The 26,716-nt window shown below is 38.6% G+C and overlaps 2 protein-coding genes across 2 annotated transcripts in view; one reads left to right on the top strand and one right to left on the bottom strand.

Annotated features, from left to right (window-relative positions):
* Nucleotides 1–2,113, bottom strand: part of LOC126174890 (intraflagellar transport protein 88 homolog) — an 87,468-nt gene extending 85,355 nt beyond the window's left edge. The window contains exon 1 of the mRNA XM_049921316.1: nucleotides 1,917–2,113. The gene's annotated coding sequence lies outside the window, so the exon portion shown is untranslated. The remainder of the gene's footprint in view (nucleotides 1–1,916) is intronic.
* A 137-nt stretch (nucleotides 2,114–2,250) lies between these two features.
* Nucleotides 2,251–26,716, top strand: part of LOC126174900 (eukaryotic translation initiation factor 1A, X-chromosomal) — a 37,878-nt gene continuing 13,412 nt past the window's right edge. Inside the window, exons 1-2 of the mRNA XM_049921328.1 lie at nucleotides 2,251–2,405; nucleotides 23,872–23,955. Of these exons, the coding sequence (XP_049777285.1) occupies nucleotides 2,390–2,405; nucleotides 23,872–23,955 (100 nt within the window). The 5' untranslated portion in view covers nucleotides 2,251–2,389. The remainder of the gene's footprint in view (nucleotides 2,406–23,871; nucleotides 23,956–26,716) is intronic.

Below are 26,716 nucleotides of genomic sequence, written 5' to 3'. Positions count from 1 at the left end.
GGTAATTTATGTAGATGGGAATAAAATGGAAAATAAACTTCAAGAAACACCTTCATGTGTCTCTGAATGGGGAGAGAGAGAGAGAGAGAGAGAGAGAGAGAGAGAGAGAGAGAGAGAGAGAGAGAGAGAGAGAGAGTGTGTGTGTGTGTGTGTGTCAAAGCAAGAAGTTCGGGTGTGAGGAAGCACAGATAAGTTTCATTCTTGAGGCAAGAACTATAGTGGAGAGTTTCACATTGTATAAGTAACTTGTCTGCTTAGCAAACTTTTGTAACACATTGTGAAATGCAAAAAAAAAAAAAAAGTATAACTTACATAAAGCAGTCAACATTGTACTATCATAATCAACTAAATATGCAAAAAAATCTACAAATCAGTCAGTAAGAAATGGAGGGATCTGTATTTGGTAGTTCTTGGAAAGTGATGGATCTGAGTTAACTGAACCTACTGATACTATATGATATCTTAATCATGTGACATAACAGTGATGTGGTTTGTGACATATTATGTGCACAAACAGAATAAGAACTGCATGCTGAAAATACTTTTTGTGTGCAGGTTGTGGTGCAGACTAATCTAAAGTGTAACCTGACGTCTAGGTTAGATGGAAAGGTGACAGTCTAGTTGTGAGTTGGCAAAGTGACATTGGAGCTTTCAATTAATCCAAAGATTTCCTATCTTTATTTGACTATAGTTGTAACTATTAAGGCATTTTTTCTATAAATAACTGATACAGTCAATGTATCAGGAGCCACAATGAATATAAATATATAGTTGCAGGACAACCTCAAACTTTTCGAGACACTAGGCCTGGTCTTTGAGATTTTACAAATATTTCTATGTGATGGACGTCACTCTCATACAACCTTCTGTCACTTTAGATACTTCAACATTTCTATGAGAGAAACAAACTGCTGACAATCCATGCATTCAAGGATACTTCTAAAGTCCGTCTGAACTGCCCTTGGTATCGACCATTCATGAGCATTCAAGGATAAGTGACAAGAACTTTAAAGTAGTCACCACTTGGATAATTGCTGCTTAAATCATACTACTCTTAACTTGCTGAGTTCTACGGGGCCACTTGCGGCCACAGAACAGCCTTACACTTGGCCCACCAACAGCCACAGCAGAGCCTCATGTCAGAAGCCACCGACTTGCACCACTGAGCACAGTGTAGTAGTACGGAAGATTTAGCTCATTTCTCTGTGTTATTTATCAGTATGTATATCCCATGCATATGTATCATCCTGGGGGCATAATATTCATTTGTCGTGTGCTTGCATACATTAAAATTATATGATGTTATCCTGTTTTAATTCATCATCATGCGGCGACGACACAAAATATGACTAAATAGTTACAACTTAAATATTTCATCTAGGTTTTCTGCTCATACGGGCGTACTGTCAAAGGAAGTATAGCTTCGGTAACAAACTTCTTCATATCTAAATCTTTACATTTGCTATCTATTGGCTCTTTTGAAGAAATAAACGTTCACGGTACCGCGAATATTGTTTCAACAGTCAATGTCCTGAGAATTTTTGATTTGGGAGATAACAGCCAAATTCTTACCAAATTATGAAGTGAGAGTATTTTCTGCAGGTTTCTCTTTCATTCTTTTCTCATTATTTTATTTAACTACCAAATTGTTTGCAATGTATTCTGATCTTCGCAAATTTTGCTGGGAATGTTTGCTGTAACTGCCTAGCTACGGTTACAGTTACAGTACGTATACTGAACTTTGTCATAAGTAAATAAACGGATCTACTTCAGTGTTATTAGATACTGATGACTTCTGTACACATTCATATAAATATGAATTTTTATTTGTAATTTGTACCAGGAATATTGTGCAACTGTTTCTTAATTACTGTTGTACGGGAGTGCTATACAAGTGTCATTTTCTTTGGACTCACGTTCGGATTTCGATGTTAATACGTATGTCTCTGTTCCACACTGCTGAAATCGGCACAGCATTCCCTTACGCTTACAACTTATTCCCAAAATAAATTTTGAAACATTCAGATAAATTACGATCACAAAGTTAATAAAATTTATCGCACCCCCAACTATTTATGTTTATAAGGAACGCTTATTCGCCGCGCTGCGAGAGTCATTTGCTTATGAGTCAAATTAAAAACATTATTTACAAAAAATAAATTTTTAATGTACATAATCGTGTAACTAAAAACTGAAGAATAATTAATTCATTTTTATAATATTTCTGTTATTAGTATCAATGATTTCATGTCATCGCTTAAGTTGCTAATTTCGATCCTTCGAAGAGTAGTGTCTTCGCAGTTTGGTATGGTTGTGAAATTGGTTCGTTGTCTATTTGCATTATACTGTTTGTCTGGATAACTTCTGGTGAAATCACCTCGCTTTCAGAATGCCGAAGAATAAGGGTGAGTGTTAGCAATGCAATATTAATGCTCGTTAGTATAATAGTTTTAATGTGATAGCTCAATGTTTTGGAAAGCATGGCAGCCATTGCATAGGTGCCTTGTGCCTCCTGTTTGGATTTTTTCCTGGCACACTTATGGTCTGCAAATTCAGTTGTTTGCCCATTAATTTCGTAGCCTGACTCTTTGTGGCTTAATTTCGAATGCACCAGGATGAATGAAAGCGATTTTTCCAGGCATCTAAACAAGCTTCGTGTGTCAAACGCATGTTTGGCGTTTACTGTTCGAGAGATTTATATGGCTTAGTTGAGCACAATATCTACCCAGTTGGGTTTGCCACTTATGAGACAACCCGTCGTTGTAAGGTGTATGCCTGTCGTAACACCTCTTAGATTATTGCTGAATCGGAGAAACACGCCAAATGTTACATGTCCTTGCTATTTCAGAGAATATATAAAGAGAGAATTGAAGTAACAAGATTTTCTGCTATTAAAGCGTTTACTGTGTACCATAATTGAAGTAACAAGGTTTTCTGCTATTCACGCGTTACTGTGTACCATTTCATGTATTTGGCATTAGTTAATCGCCGACACTGATCCTAATGAACATACAAACTTTGTCTTCTAATTAATTCCATTAATTGCTGCGCTCCAGAAATATCGAGTGACATAGCTATAAGAACTGAAATTAATAAACTTTAGACTGTTACAAACAGACAAATGAGCGTTATTTTTTATTCTTAGCTTCGGATATGTCCAGTTTTCAGAATAAATTGTGCGGGGTCTACAAATGACTGTAAAACTTAAGTCTGTAATTTTTATATAGCCTAGTACCAGAAGAAATTTATATGTTTGACCATTAAATTGCTCAAACATGCTGCACAAATTGTAGTGCTGTGGCATAGTTGAGAGTGAGTTAAATTAAATTGTTCAGTGAGAAAGATTACATATTAGTTGTTTTCCAACATTTTGAAATTGTTGAATGTGAAGTGTGTAAGAATTTTGTTATGTTCATTTGTGATCATTATATATGTAATAGAAATTTAAATTTACCTTATTAATGGCATTCTATATTGTTGTAAATGTCTGCTGTACAGGAGACTAGCTGCACTGTTTTGTACTACCATATGGTCCTCACCAGTTGAGACATTCATATTGTCTTATTCTATTTTCTGGAAACCATGGCTTCAGTTTATTGAATTCAAATCAAATAATAAATGTTTAGACATACCAGTTTGAAACAGGAAGGTGCAGCTGCAAAGGCACTGGACCAGCATTGCTGTCAGACAATCTAGATTTGATACGCATTGTTTTTATATGTCACTCTTTGTGGCTCTATGGATGTGGTTAAGTGTGATAATGCTCCCTTGTAGAATATTGATTATGGTGACAGTGATCTGTTGCATAGCCTGGGATGTTTGGACCATTTTCAACATGAATAATACAGGTCCAAGACTGAACGTGTCACATCAATATTTCAAAGTTGATGGGGGAAAAACATGTTTTTAAGTCCCATATGATTTCTATGAAAAAATTAAATACAGTATTTTTATTTTCTGTTGATTTGTTAAAACATTGTAGGCCTTTCTAAACGAAGTACTTTTTAAAAAGGGAAAATAAAAGAAAATTGTAACTAAAAACTAAACATGATGGCACTTTTTACTTCTGATAAAAAAAAAGCCTTGTTCATAATACTATGAGCTGTGATTAAAACACACACACACACACACACACACACACACACAATTATTTTGAGCTTCCTTTTCATCTTTAATTTGGAAAAATAAAATAATTTGAAATTGTTGCAAACTTCAGAATTGTTTTGAAAATGAGTAATCATAGGAAGTTAACTGTCTTGATGATTGAAAATGTAAAAACTCAAACTGTGAGAAATGGCATTAATGGCTTAACTTTAACTATGATAATATTTCTTCAGAAAAATAAGATGACATTTTTTTAGTCATGTATAAATTATTTTCTTCAAGAAACTTTTCCTGAATTTTGAATAAATGCACGAGGTATTATTTGGTCGTCGTCGTACTTGGGGAAGTTACAGGCCCTAACCAGAGGCAGCAATATTTTTCTGGGCAAAATGTGAGAAACCATGAAGTTAAACCTATCTACACTAAAGCTCAAAAAGTCCTTGACACGTAAATGTTCTAAACGTTTGTTGACGTAGAGTAAATGTAATGCAAAATTGGTATTTCGCAGTCAAAATAACTGTTTGAAAGTGCTATTATGTTGGTGGGGAAGATGGTTTTAATTTTGTTCAAGCATTTTATAACAAAACTAGATATACAACGTGCATTTTTCTATTTCTGATATTTTTCACAAATTTTTACTGTCGTCTGTCTTGATTTTCAAACTTTAGCATTCCATGAATTGGAATTGCGTACAGTGCTGTAGGGTTTGAAATGTAAGGACCGGCGTGTTTTTATTTCTTCTCCCTGGATTTTAATACGTACTCCAAATTTTTCTTTTGTTTCCCTTACTGCTTGCTCAATATACAGATTGAATAAAATCAGGGAGAGGCTACAACCCTGTCTCACTCCCTTCCCAACCACTGCTTCTCTTTCATGTCCCTCGACTCTTAAAACTGCCATCTGGTTTCTGTACAAATTGTAAATAGCCTTTCGTTCCCTGTATTTTACACTTGCCACATTCAGAATTTGTAAGATTGTTCCAGTCAACATTGGCAGAAGCTTTTTCTAAGTCTACAAATGCCAGAAACATAGGTTTGCCTTTCGTTAATCTTTCTTCTAAGATAAGTTGTAGGGTCAGTATTGCCTCACGTGTTCCAACATTTCTACGGAATCCAAACTGATCTTCCCCGAGGGCGGCTTTTACCAGTTTTTCTATTCGTCTGTAAAGAATTCGTGTTAGTATTTTGCAGCTGTGGCTTATTAAACTGATAGTTCAGTAATTTTCACATCTGTCAACACCTGCTTTCTTTGTGATTGGAATTATTATATTCTTCTTTAAGTCTGAGGGTATTTCGCCTGTCTCATACATCTTGCTCACCAGATGGTAGAGTTTTGTCAGGACTGGCTCTCCCAAGTCCGTCAGAAATTCCAATGGAATGTTGTCTACTTCTGGGGCCTTGTTTCGACTCAGGTCTTTCAGTGCTCTGTCAAACTCCTCACGCAGTATCGTATCTCCCATTTCATCTTCATCTACATCCTCGTCCATTTCCATAATATTGTCCTCAAGAACATCGCTACTGTATAGACCCTCTATATACTTCCACCTTTCTGCTTTCCCTTCTTTGCTTAGAACTGGGTTTCCATCTGAGCTCTTGATATTCATACAAGTGGCTCTCTTTTCTCCAAAGGTCTCTTTAATTTTCCTGTAGGCAGAATCTATCTTACCCCTAGTGAGATAAGCCTCTACATCCTTACATTTGTCCTCTAGCCATCCCTGCTTAGCCATTTTGCACTTCCTGTCGATCTCATTTTTGAGACGTTTGTATTCCTTTTTGCCTGCTTCATTTACTGCATTTTTATATGTTCTCCTTTCATCAATTAAATTCAATATTTCTTCTGTTACCCAAGGATTTCTACTAGCCCTCATCTTTTTACCTACTTGGTCCTCTGCTGCCTTCACTACTTCATCCCTCAGAGCTACCCATTCTTCTTCTACTGTATTTCTTTCCCCCATTTGTGACAATTGTTCCCTTATGCTCTAGAAACTCCGTACAACCTCTGGTTCTTACAGTTTATCCAGGTCCCATCTTCTTAAATTCCCACCTTTTTGCAGTTTCTTCAGTTTTAATCTACAGTTCATAACCAATAGATTGTGGCCAGAGTCCACATCTGCCCCTGTAAATGTCTTACAATTAAAACCTGGTTCATAAATCTCTGTCTTACCATTACATAATCTATCTGAAACCTTTTAGTATCGCCAGGGTTCTTCCATGTATACAACCTTTTTTCATGATTCTTAAACCAAGTGTTAGCTATGATTAAGTTGTGCTCTGTGCAAAATTCTACCAGGCGGCTTCCTCTTTCATTTCTCTCCCCCAATCCATATTCACCCACTACGTTTCCTTCTCTCCCATAAAACCAGCATGGCAACACAGGCTACAGATCAGAATAGAAAAACTGAGAAAAGTCATTGGACAGCTAACACAATTTATAAGAAATGAAATATCAGACAAAAAACAAAAAAAGGTTAGGTAAAATCTCACAACAAGAAGTGATAGAGCAATTAGATGAAAAGCAGAAATTAAAAGCATTGGCCAAAGGACTTAGAAGATAACAAAAAAAGTGAAAATAGAAGGAAACAAAACCAAACATTCACCACAAACCAAAAGAAATTTTACCAGACAAAAGATAACACACACATTAAAATAGCCAATCCACCAAACATAACAGACATGGAACACTTCTGGAGCAACATATGGTCAAACACGGTACAACATAAGATATGCATGGTGGATTCAAGCAGAAACACACATACAAGATGATACCACAAATGCCTGAAGCGATAATTTTGCAACTTGAAGTCACCCGAGCAATTAATTCTATGCACAATTGGAAAGCCCCTGGAAAAGGAAATAGCAAATTTCTGGCTAAAGTAGTTCACTTCAACACATTCACATCTAACTAAATTATTTAACAGTTACATTTCAGACCCATACACAGTCCCTGATACACTTACACAAGGAATAACTTATCTGAAACCTAAAGATCAAGCAGACACAGCAAACCCAGCAAAATGTCGCCGCATAACGTGCCTACCAACAATATACAAAATATTAACTTCAGTCATTACACAGAAATTAATGACACATACAACACAGAACAAAATTATAAATGAAGAACAAAAAGGCTGCTGCAAAGGAGCATGAGGATGAAAAGAGCAACTGATAATAGATGCAGAAGTGACATATCAAGCTAAAACTAAACAAAGGTCACTATGCTACGCATACATTGATTACCAAAAAGCTTTTGATAGGGTACCCCACTCATGGTTACTACAAATATTGGAAATATACAATGCAGATCCTAATTGATACAGTTTCTAAACATAGTAATGAAAAATTGGAAAACCACACTTAATATCCAAACAAATTCAAATAATATCACATCACAGCAAATATAGATTAAGCGTGGAATATACCAAGGAGACTCATTAAGTCCTTTCTGGTTCTGCCTTGCTCTGAACCCACTATCCAACATGCTAAATAATACAAATTATGGATATAATATTACTGGAACATACCAACACGAAATCACACATTTGCTATACATGGATGATCTAAAACTACTGGCACAACAAATCGATGACCCAACCAATTACTAAAGATAACAGAAGTATTCAGCAATGATATAAATATGGCTTTTGGAACAGACAAATGTAAGAAAAATAGCATAGTCAAGGGAAAACACACTAAACAAGAAGATTACATATTTGATAACCACAGCGACTGCATAGAAGTGGTGGAAAAGCATATGCATATAAATATCTAAGATACAGACAAAAAATAGGAATACATAATACAAATATTAAAGAAGAACTACAAGAAAAATCTAGACAAAGACTAACAAAAATACTGAAAACAGAATTGACAGCAAGAAACAAGACAAAAGCTATAAATACTTATGCTATACCAATATTGACCTACTCATTTGGAGTAGTGAAGTGGAGTAACACAGATCTAGAAGCACTCAATACACTTACACGATCACAATGCCACAAATATAGAATACATCACATACATTCAGCAACTGAAAGATTCACATTAAGCAGAAAGGAAGGAGGAAGGGGATTTATCGACATAAAAAACCTATATTATAGACAGGTAGACAATTTAAGAAAATTCTTTCTAGAACGAGCAGAAACTAGCAAAATACACAAAGCAATCACTCATATAAATACATCGGCTACACCACTGCAATTTCATAACCACTTCTACAACCCTTTAGATCACATAACATCAACAGATACGAAGAAAGTAAATTGGAAAAAGAAAACACTACATGGCAAGCACCCGTATCATCTAACACAGCCACACATTGATAAAGACGCATCCAATGCATGGCTAAGAAAAGGCAATATATACAGTGAGATGGAAGGATTCATGATTGCAATACAGGATCAAACAATAAACACCAGTTATTACAGTAAGCGTATTATTAAAGATCCCAATACCACAACAGATAAATGCAAACTTTGCAAACAACAAATAGAAACAGTAGATCACATCACAAGCTGGTGTACAATACTAGCAAATACAGAATACCCCAGAAGACATGACAATGTAGCAAAAATAATACATCAACAGCTTGCCTTACAACATAAACTTATAAAACAACACGTTCCCACATACAAGTTTGCACCACAAAATGTACTGGAGAATGATGAATACAAATTATACTGGAACAGAACCATTATAACAGATAAAACAACACCACATAACAAACCTGACATCATACTCACCAATAAAAATAAGAACTAATCGAAATATCCATACCCAATACAACAAATATACAAAAGAAAACAGGAGAAAAAATTGAAAAATACATCCAACTGGCTGAGGAATTCAAAGACATGTGGCATCAGGATAAAGTTGACATTATACCAATTATACTATCAACTACAGGAGTCATACCACACAATATCCACCAGTACATCAATGCAATACAACTACAGAAATCCGTAATTATTGATAAATGTTCAATTACCCTAAAGTTCCTAAATGCAATATAACATATACCGTACAGTTAAAAGGAAGTCACGCTTGATCAAGGTCCGCGTCACTTTCCATTTTTGACCAGACATAACGTCTGAGGAAAGAAAGAATAATAATAATAATAATAATATTGCTGTAAGACTCCTTTGAGGTTCCCCAAAAATTATTTATTTCTATTTCATTGCATTAAGAATGATGTAATATATTCTCTCTATTAGGAAGCTCTGTATTCAGTCTTGTATTGGTCCACTAGTCAAAAGGCTTATATTTTGTTCACTAAGTTACTGGACAGCTGCATCAAATACATTCTGAAAGTCATGGCATCAACATGGACACCATTATGAAGGTGCTCTAGATCTTGTGGACAAATATGATCAACTCAGTTTCGAAAGCTCTTGGTTTGTGGATTCACTGTCAATCCTTATAGAGGATATTTTTGTTCTCCAAGGCAAACATAAAGTGTAAGTGAAAAAAATGTTCCACAATTCTGCAATTCTATTTGCCAGTCCTTTTTAAAAATCCAATGATCTGTTGGCTGCTTGGCATATTTCATTCTTCTAGTGACCCATAATAAACTGCTTCTCAAAGAGAAGCAAGTTCTTTCACTATCTGTGAGGAAACTCATCTGACTCAAATTCCTTTCCAGTTTTGTACAATATTAGCTGATATTGTAATTTCAGTAACTGCCAGTTCAGCATTACTGCGGTTTGAAAGGGGGACCTTTTGTAATCATCCACATTGAAACAATTTTGGTAAACCAGTTTAGTATTTGGGCTTGTTCTCTTGTCACCTTCCATATGATTGCCATATGCTTACTGGCTTTCTGTAAGAAAAAAGAAAAAAAAAATACTTTGAATTTTTTGTGAGACCAGTTGACAAAATTTTGCTACACTCACAATTTTTTTATAAGCTTTGTTCGGCCCAACTTGAATCGGTGATGAAGCTACTATTGCTTCTCTCGCATCTGTCAATGATTTCTTGTGAGAAATGCCAAGTTGAACTATTCCAAGAAAAAATTAAACAATATGTCCCATCAGGATGAACTAAGCCAATCGAAGGGTCAGAGGAATGCTATGCCACACCACTTGCAATAAGACCATATTCAGTAAAGCAACACGCTGTTCAAATAATTTTATAGGTTGAAGACAATGGTACCAAGCTGTTGTCCTAAAATATGATTGTTTAGAAATTTGTAAACTCTAGCTGTCCTGCCCTGTTTCATCCCATTTTCCCTAGTAATGCTCAGAATACAGCTGTGTTTCAGCCTGGTAAAGTGGTGTTCATAGTTTCCTTGCCATGAGGATACATGCGAGCCTAATTGGGATCACACTCACATATTTTTGAGTGAGTGCTAACTTGTTAGGTTCCCATGGTCCTCAGTGCTTATAAGTATCCGTTAAATTATATGTAAAATATTTTGGACAAGAGTCTAGAACAGTGACACGTCATTACTTACATATTTTTAGAACAAGTGTTGGCAGCTTTGGGGTCTGATAATACAACATGATATGTCAACAATTTCCAGTGAGAGATCAGCAAATATGTGTTTTAGAGCAACATACTCAGGAACTGCTCCAAATTCTGACTTCAGTATAATGACAGAATGTCGGTATACATAGAAAACAAACAGTTCATGAGATGCATACCCTAACAAACAGTTCTGTCACATCACATAATATACATCTGTGTTACTACTTGAACTGTTAAGCAACTATAGCTACACTTTTTTTTTCGCTAATGATTGTAAATTAGCTTTTTCTCAAAACATCTTTGTCTTCACTAACTCGCAACCAAACTGTCACTGTCCATCCTAAGTTAGATCTTAAGCTACTTGACAGATTGGTCTGTCAAAGCAGTCCTCAATGCAGGGAAGTAGAGAAAAGTATGGTAGCTTTGGTGGTTGCAATTTAAAGCTATTCTCATGTATCGACCTATTCACGAATAGTTAACAAAGAATATTGAATTAAGTTTGAACACTCAAATTCATCACCTTTTTTTTCTTGCTTCTAATTGGTTACCTAAAACTAGCCTCCCACAGACTGTGTGAAACACATGTTGACAATTTGTGTACCATATGGAAATATGACAATGTCTGGCATTGCTCCCTGATTTTGATTTCAGCCCTTTGAATTAAATAGTGTGCAGCAAAAAGGTGGCACAAACTGCTGTTAAAGTAGAGTAAATGCAAATCAGTTTTGCCATTGGCGATAAGTTTTGAAACCATAAACACAAAAATCCGCAATAAGATATTCATCAATAGGTATAGATAGGCCTGTTGCTTTAACATAAGGTGGCATGGTTTCACAGTTTATTACCTCTTTTCTTGTGTGGCTTTCATTTATTGCTGCTGCACTCTTCCATCACCTCATTTTGTGACTCTTTTTCACTTCCTTTCTAAATCCACAATATCGCCAGGACTCTTTCTTTTTTTTTTTTTTTTTTCTTTTTTTTTTTTCTTTTTTTTTTTTTTTTTTTCTGAAAATGATTGTCCTCGAGTACAGCCACAATTGATGCTTCAATCTTCAATGAGGCAATGTTGGCAGCCATTGAGATAAGATTTGATACGAACGTCAATGGTTTCAAGTAGTCATTGTTGTCAGAATGTGCAGTGTGTTCAAAGAAATTGTCAGCAAACTGTGGCATAACAGTTTCATACATCTGGTTTGGTAGTGACATTTAAACAAATTTCTTGTGTCGCTATAACTTAGAGCTGTGTGTTATATCCGAAAAGTCGTAGACAGCAGGAAAGCACATCATATAGTATGGAAGGCTTTCGGAATTGACACTGACACACAGCCTTGTTTTCTCTCATTTCACTTAGCACTATCTTCCTGTTGTCCATTTACACTGACAAATAATGTTGCTAGAGACAAGAGAAACGTATTTGGTCTTCCATTTGCCCTATCCTTACCTTTAGCTGACAAGGCATGCCATACTCAGTGGTATCACACCTGACAGAATAGTATGGTGATCAAAACAGCCTTAAGGTTTTCCGTTATCTTATTTTTACTGGCTCTTACTCTTTGTATATTACATGTTCGCTGCATACTTTTGGTTGGAACAGCAAGCAACACAGTCAGAAAAAAAAGTATTTGATTTAGCCTATGGTCGCAGTTTATTTACACTTAAAAAAATTTGTGCTCAAGTTGATATTTTAAAATGGCATGCACCTTATACAAATGGTGAATGGAAACATAGTATTCTAGATTTGTTATTTTGTTCTTTACTTTTAAGGGGACTGTTTCATTATTTATTGTCATACATTTCGTATTTTGCTGTTTTTACTTCATACGTAGTCTTTTTACTGTAGTGACTTTAATAAGAGGGGAGGGGGACCAACATTGTGCGTGGGGGCAGTTTTACCACTTTTGGCAGCAATTTACATCTATTTAAATCATAGCCTTGACCTTTAATTTTTTTAGGCAGTGTATACTAAAAATAAAGTATGTAGAAAGTGAAGGGAGAATAAAATGAAATGTCATTGGTTGAGAGGGTGTGTGCTGTTATTTCAGTCATAACAAAATAGTCAAATTTACAAAGAACTTAACAGTATGAGCCTACTTACCTGTATGACGTTGCACCCCCTTTGGCCTGGATGCGTGCACTGATTCAGTTGGAACATCCAAGCTGACCCACATATGTTCTGTTGGGGACAGATCTCAAGATCTTACAGGCCACAAGAGTACCTCAGCATCATGCAGAAAGGTCATAGAGGTATTTGCCATGTGTGTACAAGCACTGTCATGTAGAAAAATGCCACAACAGTACTGTCACACATGAAAATGCAGGGTGTCAGTGTTGTCAGCTCCCTCAGTTTTTACAGCCCTGACCTGGTCGTGGCAAATGGCTGCTCACGCCATAACACCAGGAGTAACACCACTGTGCCTCCCCAGAATGTTAGATGAATGGATCTTCATCCCCAGTTGCCACCATACTTGCCAATGATGGTCTTCTGGGGGTAGTATATAATTGCAATTAATCACTAAACACATATTGACATCATTAATCAGTAGTCCATGATTCCTAATCACAGAATGGTAATTCCGTAGTCCGGCTGCTGCTGTAACACAAAAGAAAGCGGCTAGTGGAGCGATGTGCAGTGGGTTGATCCAGCTACTAGTGTCATTCTGCGTTTTCAGATGCATATAGAATACGTAGTGTTGATTTTTGTGTTAGTTTAGGTATGATGAGGCCACTTAGCCACTATAGTGTTAATTACGGCTGGTATAGAGTAAACACAACAAATATTACACTAAGAAGTAATACAGTTCACTGAACTAGGAAGAGTCAGAATCAGGAACAGTGGACTGGTTAACATTCACCCCAACACACACACACACACACACACACACACACACACACACACACACACACACACAGATTCATTCACACAAGCAAGCACGTGAGCATCATCTCTGGCAGCTTGGACTAGAATTTTTAATTGTGCCTGTCTGCAACTTGTCATCTTTATGGTAATTCGAAATCTGTCTTTTCCTTACACTGTTGATACTACAACCCAGAGTTACTATTATTTGTACATACATTAGCAACTATATTTGTTTGCCCATCCACTGATGGTGTGCGCATGTACAAAGCTACATTGACAGTCTCTTCCAGACACTTCACCTTTTGTGTAAGGCAGTGTACATCACACTTACTTGGGAAGCAAGCTCAACAATTGAGTGACAAGATTTAGGGCTTCCTATCTTTTAAGTTACACTTTATACCATGTGTTTGCTATAATCCCAGAAAACAAATATTTTTGTAAATATTTCTTAAAGAATTATTTTAGCCATGTACTGTTATGTTTTATTCATACAATGGCCTGATGACGTACTTGCACTGAAACTGGTATCCAGTAGACAAAGCACAGCTGTAGACTAAAGCAAATACTTTTATTCTGTATGTGTATATATTCTACTGAGCTTCAACTTGTACTTGTACTTGTACATGGATTGTCGTATTTGATTGGTTTACCTTCATTCTTAGACATATTTTGTACTCCCATCCTTTCTTTATTTTCCAGCTCAGCAAACTTTTATTTTTATTTTCCCAATTGTTCACAAAATTGGATTCTGATTTTTGATCTGTATTGCATTGTATATTTGTTGGTCCTATGGATCATACATTGTGCAGGGATATGGGGACATAGGGCAAATAAAGTAACTGCAATAAATTTTGAACAGAAACTGTTGTGTTGTTTACAGTACATAGCATTATAAGCATAACATATGGGAAAAACGGTGTACAACTCTCTCGTAGATACATGCGTGGCGAGCACGGGACCCAGAGCTAGTGCAGCTATTTCCTTTCTGGGCTGCATACCTTCCCTTTCCACATCCCTCCCTGTCTCCCGATCCATCCCTCCTCCTCCCCCCCCCTCCCGCCCCTTCCCATCCTCTTTTCCCTAAATCCAGAGATGGATGCTTATGACTGGAAGACGTGGTTTCTCTTCTTTTCTCACTATACTGGAAAGTCTCTGTTGTCACTTTGTCCTTCTCTTTTCTTTGATTCATCCTCTTTACCTTCCTCTCCGCTGCGGCGTTTGAGACCTCTTCTCTTCTTTGCTTTTTTTTTTGTTCCTCCCTTTCTCTTACTTTCCTACCTGTGCGTGTCTGACCGAGCGAGGTGGCACAGTGGTAGCACACTGGACTCGCATTCGGGAGGACGACTGTTCAATCCCGCGTCCGGCCATCATGATTTAGGTTTTCAGTGATTTCCCTAAATCACTCCAGGCAAATGCTGGGATAGTTCCTTTGAAAGGGGGCAGCCGACTTTTTTTCCCCATCCTTCCCTAATCCGATGAGACTGACGGCCTCGCTGTTTGGTCTCTTCCCCCAAACAACCCAACAAGCTGTGCGTATCTGAAGGCCCACCCACATGTTCCCATGCGTAGCAGGGGACGGGGTAATGCGTAATTCCCTGCCCCGGTAGACAAGTAGGACATGTACGTACCCCCTGGGAAAGGCCAGCCCCAGGGAGGGGTGATTACTCGAGCTGGTACCTTCAGAATGTGCCGATTGGTCCCTCCGTCCATTTCTCAGGAGGTGTGGGCAATTACCTAAGGCAGGAGTGCCCTTGGAGAGGGCCCCCACTAGGAAGGAGCACCCCACTGGAGACAGTGGTAATCATGGGGAATACTTTCATAATGGTTTCCTCTACTTCTATAACTTCTGCCGACAAGAGAAAGTTGAATCAGTCTCAGCCACAGACAATTCTTCCATCAGTGCCAAAGTTCCTAGATGTTTCTTGGTCTGACAAAGGTCAAGACTTCTCCACAGTCAACCCTATAATTATTCAAAAAGATGTCGATGCAATTGCAGGTCCTTTCAAGTCTTGTTCCTGGTTACAAAATGGCACCTTGTTGTTAGAAACAGACAGTGCCCTCCAGGCACAAACATTGCTTCGAACTACTCTGCTACACACCTTCTCTGTCCAGGTGGAAGTGCACTGTATGTTAAACTCGTCGTGCAGGGTGGTTTATACAAGATCTCTCGACAGATTATCCAATGAGAACATTCAAAATTACCTGTCTGATCAGAGCATAACGGCCGTACATCACATCATGAAAAGGGTTGAAAAAGACTTTGTAGTGACCTGTACTCTGTTCATGATGTTTGACAGAGTTCAACTTCTGTCCAACATTAAAGTGGGGTATGAGATCGTTTCAGTTTGCCCTTACATCCCCAACCCTACGCATTGCTATCGGTGTCAGCGGTTTAATCCTACCAGCCAGTCATGTTCCAATGTGGCCAAATGCATTACATGTGGCAGGGACGCCCATGAGGGTGATTGTCCACCTCCATCCCCTCATTGCATCAACTGTGTGGGCAACCACACTGCTTCCTTTAGAGATTGCCCTATTTTTAAAGATCAATGAATTATTCAAGAAATCGGAGTGAAGGAAAAGGTGTCTACCTTTGCTGCTCATAAATTATTCACCAGTAGAAAGCCCACTGTGCTCCCAGCAGGTAAATATAACATTATCCTCACCTCTCCTCGACCTACTGAGGAGGTAGCCATGCAGACTTACTTTCTCACCATCAGCATCATGGTCGTCAGATCAGCCAGCCCAAAGATCGCCCTTTCCACCTCCCCACTGTCACTTGCTCACTCTAAGGCTCAGCCTTCATCGGCTCCTGCTAAATCATGGGCCCCAAAATTGGACGCCCGGACATCCGAAAAAACAGCTTACTTGAGAAGATTTTTTACGTACCCAGACCTCTCACAGCCATTGACTCCTCCCTCATCTCAACATCCTGATTCCAAGAAGGCTCATAAGAAACAAAGTTCCTCTCCTTCTCTGCCACGGCCTGTCTCTTCTACAGCGCCACCCAGCGGTAGTCGCCCTCGGCTGTCTTCTGTGTTGCAAAGACACACCACTGAAGGCCTATCAACCAGCTGATCGCTGGCAGCAGGAGCTGCCCCCGAACAACCTATGGATCAGGATCTTGCCTTTGGCTGAATGCCGTTCCACGCTGTCGGCCGCTGGCTCTTGTGGTCATTGAGTTAATGGCAACTGTGGTGAGGTTTTTCCTTTTTCTGTCCACCCTATGTCAATTACCCATTGGAATACCCGCAGAATTTGCTCCAATTGGGAAGAATTGTCGATCCTCTTACGATCCTACTCCCTGGTCATCTGTCTTCAGGAAATAAAGCTACATCCTAATGATCACTTTGTCCTCCCTCATTTCCAATCAGTCCAGTTTGATCTCTCCCCTGTTGATGGTGCATCTTCTCCATGATACTATCCGTTATCACCCAATCCTCTTAACCAGTTCCTTCCAAGCTGTCGCTGTACGTCTTTCCCTTTCTGGATACCTCTTCTCTCTTTGTACCATATACTGTACAATGTCTACACCAATGGCAAGAGTCGATCTCCTTCATCTCCTTGGTCAGCTCCCGCTGCCTATTTGCTGGTTGGGGACTTAAACGTCCACCACACACTTTGGGGATTTCTGTATCCTTGTCTGAGAGGCTCCCTATTGATTGACCTCTTCCACCAAGTGGATCATGTTTGCCTCAACACTGGGAACGTACATTTTTGTCTGCCTCCATGTCAACCTTCCCTCATTTGGCCCTTTTGGTCGGTACTCTTCAGCTAGTTCGGCACTTTGAATGGTTCGCTGTTGCTGATATACACTTGAGTGACCATTTTCAATGTGTCCTTTGATTACATTCACAACTGCCATCTATGTGCCCAAGACGCTGGAAGTTTTCCCAAGCCGATTGGACATTTTTCTCCTCTCTGGCAACATTTGATGACCGTCAGTTTCCTAGCATCGACAATCAGGTCACTCATGTAAATGAAGTTATTTTTACAGCCACAGAATATTGAATACCTCGTACCTCCTCTTTGCCCTGGCGCCCCCTAGTTCCATGGTGGAACGAGATGTGCCGTGACGAATTTTCCACCACCATCCTACATTGGCCAACTGTATCCACTATATGCAGTTACGTGCACAATGCTGTCGCGTCATCTGTTGATAGCGAGAAGTCAAGTTGGGACTTCTTTACTAGCTCCTTTAACACTTTCAGTCCGTCAGCTGTAGTTTGGAGTCGAATTCAACAGCTATCCAGCCTGTCTAGTTTCTCCCAGACCTCTTGGCTAACTAGTGTGCATGATACCTTAGTGGACCCACTTGACTTTACTAACTCATTGGGTTAACACTTTGCTGAGATTTCGAGCTCTTCAAATTACCCGCCAGTCTTCTTTCTCCTGTAGAAACAAGCAGCTGAAGAGCGACATCTTGCTTTCTCCTCTCAAAATCACGAAAGTTATAATACCAATTTTTCTACGCGGGAACTCCAACTCGCACTCTCTTCCTCTCACTCTTTTCCTCTCACTCTTCCTCCCCAGGACCGGATGGTAATCACATCCAAATGTTGCTGCATTTATCATACCGTATTTTGTGTTACTTCTTTCGCCTTTCTAATTGAATTTGGACTGACAGTACCTTTAGCAGAAGATTGTGGGAAGCTGTCATTCCTGTCCCAAAACCTGGAAAGGATAAACATCTCCCCTCTAGCTATCACCCCATCTCTCTAATGAGTAGTATATGTAAAGTTTTGGAGCGTGTGGTAAATTTCCATTCAGGCTGGTAGCTGGGGTCCCGAAACCCTTTAACACCTGACCAATGCAGTTTCCATAGGCCTCGTTCTGCAGTTGACCATCTTGTTGCTCTCTCTCCATTTATATCATGAACAATTTTCTCAGGAAACGCCAAATGGTAGCTATATTTTTTGATCTGGAGAGGGCATACAATACCTGTTGGAGGACAGGCATCCTTTGCACACTGTTCTCTTGGGACTTCCGAAGTTAGCTACTCCTTTTCATTCGTGAATGTATGACGGCGCACATTTAAGGTGCGGGTGAACATTGCTCTCTCCCGTACTTTCTCCCAAGAAAATGGGGTGCCTCAGGGCTCTGTGCTAAGTGTTGTACAGTTTGCCATTGCTATAAATCCAATTATGGATTGTCTCCTTCCCGATGTCTCAGGCTCCCTCTCTGTTGACGATTTTACAATTTACGGCTCTCAACGGAGCCTTCTTGAACGTTGTCTTCTAGGATGTCTCGATCGCCTCCACTCGTGGAGCATCGAAACCAGTTTCTGATTTTCTCCCAGTAAGACAGTCTCTGTAAATTTCTTTGTGTCACACAGAGTTTTATCCGCCTTCCCTACATCTAGGCCCTGTCGACCTTCCGTTCACAGATGTCGCCAAATTCTTGGGACTTACAGTTTGACAGAAAACTGTGCTGGTCTCCCCATGTTCCATATCTTTCAGCTTGCTGTCTGCGATTCCTCAACGCCCTCTGTGTTGTGGTTGGTACCTCCTGGGGACCAGACCAAGTGGTCCTTCTCCACCTGTATCGCGCCTTAGTGCACTCGAAATTAGACTATGGAAGTATAGTTTACGCCTCTGCATGGCTGTCTACACTTCGGTGTCTAGATTCTGTCCACCACTGTGGATTGTGTTTAGCATCTGGAGCTTTTTTATACCTGCCCCGTGGAGAGCCTTTACACTGAGAAAGCTGAACCTCCACCATCCAATCAGCGAGCTGTCCTTCTGAGTCGTTACGCTAGTCATAGGTCTTCCATGCCTGCTCATCTGACCCTCCTTGGATTTAGAGTATGCCGGCCACCCTTCCTCTTTACTACTACCGGGAGTCCGCTTCCGTCAACTGCTACATTCCCTTTCCTTCCCATTTCCTAGAACTTCTTTGACCAATGGGGATACGGTGCCACCTTGGCTTCACCCCCGGACCTACCTTCTCAGTGACCTTTGCCAGCTTCCCAAGGATAGTAACCCCCTCCCTATAGTTTATTGTCGGGCATTTGCTTCTCTGTGCACACAAATGGAGGATGCCACATTTATTTGCACTGATGGCTCAAACATCACATGTGGTATTGGGAGTGCCTTTATTGTTGGCAACACCCCTATTAGATTTTGGCTTTCCAACCAGTGTTCGGTTTGTACTGTGGAGTTTTATGCTGTTTTCCAGGCTATCCAAACATTTGTTGCCATAAGCGGCTACAGTATATTCTGTGCTTGGATTCCCTCAGCTCTCTTCTCAACTTCCAAGCTCTTTATCATGTACACCCTCTGGTCCACTGGATTCAGGAGTGCTTCCACATGCTCCACTGGGGGGGGGGGGGGGGGGGGGGGGGGGCAGTCTCTGTGGCATTCATCTTGATCCCAGGGCATGTAGGTATCTGTGGAAACGAGGCAGCTGATACAGCGGCAAAGGCTGCAGTCTCTCTTCCTCGTCCCGCTGTTCGCATGGTTCCCTTTGCCGATCTATAGAGCTTTTTATGTCGCCATGTTGCTCTTTTATGGCACACTCATTGCCCTACACTTCCCGATAATAAATTACAGGGCGTAAAACCTCTTCCCTGTGCTTGGACCTCTTCTTCTTGGCTTCGTTGTTGGGAGGAGGTAATTGTAACTAGACTCCGGATAGGGCACTGTCTTTTTAGCCATTGACATCTTTTAAGTGGCAATCCACCCTCCCCCACTTTGTTCCCACTGCTCTCAACCATGGACGGTAAGACACCTTTTACTTTAGTGTCTCTATTTTAATACGCTACGCACCCGTTTACAGCTGTTGCCTGATCTATCTTCCCTTTTAGCAGACGGCACACGCTCAGCCGATTGCATCCTTGAGTTTATCAGTGTCTGTGAGATGACATTGGTCATTTCAACCTCTTTTTTGGGGAACACCCCCCCCCCCCCCCTCCTCAATAGCGGTTCTCTTGGATTTCCTTTCGTTTTCAGTTTCCCTCCTTTGAGAGTTTCGATCCCATTGCTGCCAATTTAAAATTCGGTTTTTTACCCTTCACTAAACCACAGAATGGGCACTTACGACCATAGCAGTTTTGCGCCCTAAAACTGCACATTTCTTATTTTGGCCTTAATTGTATAAACTATTTAAATTTTTTCACATGTTTATATAGTAGAAAAAAAAATCAACAACACCGTAGTAGCAATTCTGCAGCAAGTAGTCACACACTGCAGTTTTGAATTTATGCAAGCTAGTTATTGCCATAGTTTTTTGTAGGTAGTTTGTTGTATAGTTTTTACAGGGATCCTTTTTGTTTCAGTGTTGCGCATGCAAGTTGCACATGTAAATCTTAATTATTCCTTGGTATTGTATGAATGAAATTTTTTGGGAGCGATCTTGCTGTTGTTGTCTATGATTTTTCCTTATAAATATTATTGTTTTCATATAGGCATGATAATCAAAAAATGTAAAGCTTTTTAAATGAAGGCTTTCATGAAGATTGAGGTGCTTTGTTTTCAGTGGCTCTTATAATTCTTTTTTGTGCAGTGAAACAGCTTTTGCTGAGTGGTGAATGTCCCCAGCAAATTCAACGATATCATAGTAGTAGTCTGCTTGGGCATGACCTGCATTGATGTGCACCCAGCAAGAATTTTAATGCTATAACAAATGGTATTTAATTTACTACATAGGTGTTGTGTGTGGTTCTGCCATTGTAGGTCATCTTGTACCCAAATTCCTAGAAATTAGGTGCTATTTACAGTTTAAAGTATTTTGCCTAACAATTCTGTAATTGCAGGTTGAGGCAGCTTATTCTGTAGTGTGTATAGATGCGTAGTGTTTGTTTTCTGCGTGTCTGTTATTAACTCGTTTGTTGCGAACCATTCTGATACATGTGAAGTAGTCTTTTTGTATTTCAGTTTGGAGCTCTTTAGAGATCATTCCTTTGATAAGAACAATTGTATCATCTGCGTATTTAATGTATGTATAGTTAAAACTGGGTGTTGCAAGTCATTCTCAAACAGCAAGAACAAGATTGATCTCATTATGGAACCATGAGGCATGCCGTATTTAACAGTGGTTTTCTGTACGATGGGAAATTAAATTTTTGCCTTCTTTGTTGACTTGAACTGTTTGTTGTCTGTTTAGTTATGACTTCACTCACTCGTAGGCTGGGCCTCCGATACCAACATTTTCTATCTTTGTAAGCAATGGACTATGGTTAATGATGTCTGATACTTTTGAGAGAAATAGAAATGTTGCTGTTATGTTATCTTTTTTGTCTAATGTGTTCAGAGGTTCATTTACGAAATCAGTAAAAGCTGTGTTGGTTGATTTACCTTTTCGGAAAGCATGCTGTGCGGTCGAGAAAAGTTTTTTTTTTCCCAATGAACTCTGAATCCATTGTAAAAGATTTTTCAATTATTTTAGAAAAAAACTGATTGTAAAGAGACAGGCCTATAATTTGTTACATCTATGTTTTCACCTTTTCTGTACAATTGCTTCACTTCAGCAATTTTTAGCTTTTCTGGGAAGAGTTCCTCAGAAAGTGAGCTATTGGGTGTGCCAATGATGGGTCTAAACTACTAAGGGTGCACATTTTTTAATGATGTGGTCTGGTATGTTGTCAGTACCAGAGGAAGATATTGATTTTCGATTCCCCCCCCCTTTTTTTTTTTTTTTCCCCCCAAGCAGTTCCTGATTGTCTGTTGGGTATAGGAAGAGAAACTTGTGACTAGGAATAGTTTTAATCTGATTTGTAGTGGCAGCATATTGCATATTCAAAGTTTTGCTTCACCAGCATCTCAGCTGTCTCAGGAAAATATGAATTAACATTATTTGCTATCTATTGGGGATCAGATATTACAGATGAGATTACTTTGTTTGATGCTATGGTATTTTTTCTGTTTAACTGCTGTTTCTTGTCTTGGTAGTGTCCCATGTGGCTTTCATTTTGTTTGGTGCATTTGCTATAAAGGGACTATTTACCATTCTTTTTACTTTTATGACAAAATCTCTCTTTTTTTTAAAAAAAAAAAAAAAAAAAAAAAAAACAACCCTCCGGAGATGTGATGTGTAGGTATGTGATGAAGTAATCTTCACAGCAGATATTTGGATCCCTGTTGTGTTCCACTTTATTTTTAAATCCCTTCTTGTGACCATTTTTTTGAAATGGAAAGGCAAGTTCAAAATAATAGCTAAAACTATTTAAGAATTTGTTGAACTTATCACTTATATTTTTACATTGATAGATCTCTTCCCAACTTTCTGTACTCATACAGTGAACAAAACGTTGTATGTTCTGGTCATAATACTTCGTAGATGTAGTTGTTAGGTATTTTTTGAACCAAGCTGTTTTCCTAGTAATATATTAATTTCTTGGGCTGTGTGGCCCTCAAAACCTATGTTGAAGGTTTGTGTTGGTTATTTCAAGGGCACATTTGTAAATATTTGATCAAGGACTGTGGCTGAGCTCTTTGTGGTGTGTGTTGGTATTTCTGTTGTAGCCTTTAAATGAAAAGTTGCTAAGAGGTTTAGTAAACAGCCTTTTGCTTGGATTCACTTGCAAAGCCAATATTGTGAAATCCCTAAATATAATTACTCTTCTGTTTCTTTTGTGTAGCCTTCTGTAATATATTTTCAAGGATGCGTAACATGATGTTATTATCTATCGCCAGTTTGTGCCATGTATGGACGAGTTGCACCTGTTTTTTCGTCAGCGATTTCACTTTCATTTATGTCGATGTCTTTCTGTATGGATAATTTTTCTAAGTAATTTATACATGTAAAATTTATGCCATTTTCAACACAAATACAATTAACACTATGTTTATACAATTTCCTACAAAAATAAGTATCCAATACAAAATTTAGAAGGGATACCAAATGAAGTTCCTCTTTGTCAAGCCAATGTTCAGTGAAACATAATATAGAAGTGTTTGTTTTCTTACAAAATATGAAATTCATTTAGTTTGTTGGATAGCAAGAGTACATTTTGATCAAATACCATCAGGTTTTGAGTGAAAACTGATTTCTTTTTTTCAACTTTCACCACTTCACACAGTATTAGTTTCCCTTGTTCTTAATGATTTTACAGATGTCTGTAAATCATTTTAATAAAATTCATCAATACTAGTCTGTTTAAATGCGTGCCATCCTTTCCCAAGCATTTGTGGCTTAAAACTTGTTAGGATCAACAAATATTGTCCCACGTTTGTCACACTGTTCCCCAATACCACTGTTTTGCTTATGTAAGAACAGATGTTTGCATTAAGGTTGCCCTTAATCTACTGCATACCTTTTGGTGACCATTTGGTAACTTGTGCCATGTGAACATGCATGATTGCTTTCAGAGTCATTGTTGTAACTGAGTTGGTGGCCAGTTGTGGCCCACAAAACATTTTCTTACCTTAGCCATACTTTAGATTTCTGTGTTAAAGTTATGCATTTGTACATATGGCAGTATAACTGGATGTTTTTTTAATTCGCTTTTAGGAAAGGGAGGTAAAAATAGGAGGAGAGGAAAGAATGAAAACGAGACTGAAAAAAGAGAGCTGGTCTTTAAAGAAGATGGCCAAGGTAAGTTAAATACTTTAAGTTGTTCTACAAAGTAGGGAAGAACATTTGGGCAGAGCTGTGGAAGTGGGAGTGGGAGGCTGCATGCGCATACCATGGCCCTCCCCCCACCCCCCACATGCACACCTGTTAAGTTTTTCGTCACGTGAGTGTTGATTTTTCTGTTTGTATCCTAAAGAAATTGATAGTTAATATTGTGCATGCCAATATTACTGTAAATATCTACCTGTAAGAAGTTTCACTATTGACAAGGAAAGTTACCCAGTTAAGACATCAATGTATGTCAAGGAGAAGGCTTGTTTTTGCGTAACTGCTCCAACCAGTTGTCTCAGTGTGCAAGCTTAAAATTTAACAGAGTTTGCCTTCCCTTCCTAATACCAAGAGGAATTTTAATTTCTCAAGGTTTATGGTAAGATGTTAGGCTCATAATCACAAACACAAAGTTGATCAGTCATGGATACCTGTTGTGTCTGTAAATTTTGTGATGCAGTTTAGGGGTGCTTTTAACATTTTAGTACTAGGCTAATGAATATCTCAGAGGGTGTGTCTGTTAAGAGTAGAAATCAGCCATGATAAATCAAATAACACTTTGACCTGTGACTATGTTCTGTGTTTAGCAGAAGTTTTTGTTATTGGTATATCATTAATTGCAGTGTGTGCTTAATAAGCACAACATGCTTCAAAAGCATTAGTCCAGTCAACAAAGGAAAATTAGGGTAAGAAATTTGTACAGTTGTAAGTTTTTGTACAGTGGTAGGAGCGAGTGCCATGAACGATATGCTAAAAATCCTGACTGGTGGAATGTAAGGGGGGGGGGAGGAATGTTTTAAAGGTCAGTTTATTTTTTTTTTTTTTATATGCTATTCCAGCCACTGATAGTAGAGACAATGGAATCAACATTGTTATACATACTGACAGCGTGTTACTGCTGGGGCAGGCTCTTTAGTGGGGTAGACAGTTGACACATCCAGCTTGTGAGCTCACTTCACAACAATAAAAAGTACTAACTTAATTAACTGAAAATAACTCCATTGCGTAAACAAGAACTCAGTGAAGTTATTTTGTGTACTCACATAAAGGAACTGGGCAGCAAATTGTGGGGAAGTATAGTCGGTAAACTGAAAAGCAAACAAGTGGTAGAAGTTTCCTTTCCTGGAAGAACACTATAGTTGCTGTACACGATGACTGGGAATGTTTTACCTCTAGTAGTGTAGAACAATGTGCAGACAACTACATACATTCTGTTCATGTGCGTTTCTTGTTAGTATTATTAGAAACTCACATCTGTATTACACATAGTACTAATGCACTTTGCAAGCAGAACCCCCGTTACTCCCACATGCATGTCTGTGCACTGTCACCAGTGATACGTAAAGTGAGGTGCAGAGGCATCGCTATAACTTCGTGGTATCCCTATACTTGCCTCTTGCGAGAGTACAGTAAAGAGAGTAGGGGATCATCTATTCACTAATCAGTTTTCAGACTTGCATGATCACAGTATGATGATCGACCTTCCCTTGTGTGTCTACCCTCCCCTCTCCAACTAGTCACATCCCCAGAACATATTTTATCCCTTAATAAAGTTCCACTGCACTTATCTGTTACACACACTTAATATTTGTTCGTAACCCTCTTCATTTAATGACAAACATTAATTTTATAGCATTGAAACACTATTTTTATTACTATGTCATTTTTTCCATCCACTGCAGCGTGGCACTTAGAAAAAGATACACAACTTTTTTGGAGGTAATTCAGTGTAGTCAAATTTTGTGCTGGGGAACATTGTCGCTAGAAGCTACATTTTTAAAGTTGTTCAAGAAAAACATTAATTACTTTTAAACTCCCCTCTGCCCAACCCCCACCCCCGCCCTCACATCCCACTAGTCAGGATTTTAGTGTTGTTCATGGCCCTCTGTCCTACCACTGTACAAAAATTGATTACTACACGAACTTTTCCCTGTTCAACATTTTTTGGTCATTTTTTGATTGGACTATCTAGACTAAAAGCATTTTCAGCAGAATTACGGTTACATAATTTCCAATACTAGTAGCTAATTTACATTTGCAATCAACATAAATGTGTAATCTTCAGTACACGACACAGTAAATTTCCTGACAATTAGTTTTGTGCATCACAAGCTGTGTTGTTAAGATTTTTCAAGGAAAAGAACACTGTAAGTAAAAATATAGTTTAAAAGACAGTCTGAATACAAATAACAGGCTTTAAACAAACTGATGCATAAACTGAGCAGCACCAAATATTCTCAGTGCCTCTGACTGCCCAGTTTTGCAACATATTACCACTTGTTCATCACAGTAGATCACTAGGCTTGTTAGATGTTTTGAGTGATCTGTAAACTTACTGTAGTGATATTTTTGTAGAGCTATTCTTTCATAATTTGTCAATAATACCAACAGCATATTTAGTAAACTTTCCTGATAAACTTTTCCGTACTACTCGAGGCTCAACAGACGGCAAGTTTATACAGTTACTAATTATTTGTTAATGATGATCTGTGATTTACACTTGATCTTAGCTCATCAGGTATGTTATAATTGACCTATTGAATAGCATATAATACCGTAAAGTAATGAATGGTAATGCAGAAATAAAATGACGACTTTGTATGTTATTAATGTTAATATTGAAATTCAAACAGTATATGATATGAATACCATACTGGAAAGTTGAGGGTGGAATACAAACAATTGAAGGATCAAAATTAACCATCACAATATATATGATGGTTCACTCTAGAGG

The sequence above is a fragment of the Schistocerca cancellata genome, chromosome 1 (genome assembly GCF_023864275.1).
Source record: "Schistocerca cancellata isolate TAMUIC-IGC-003103 chromosome 1, iqSchCanc2.1, whole genome shotgun sequence".
Classification (NCBI taxonomy): domain Eukaryota; kingdom Metazoa; phylum Arthropoda; class Insecta; order Orthoptera; family Acrididae; genus Schistocerca; species Schistocerca cancellata.
This window is presented reverse-complemented; position numbering and strand designations above follow the sequence as displayed.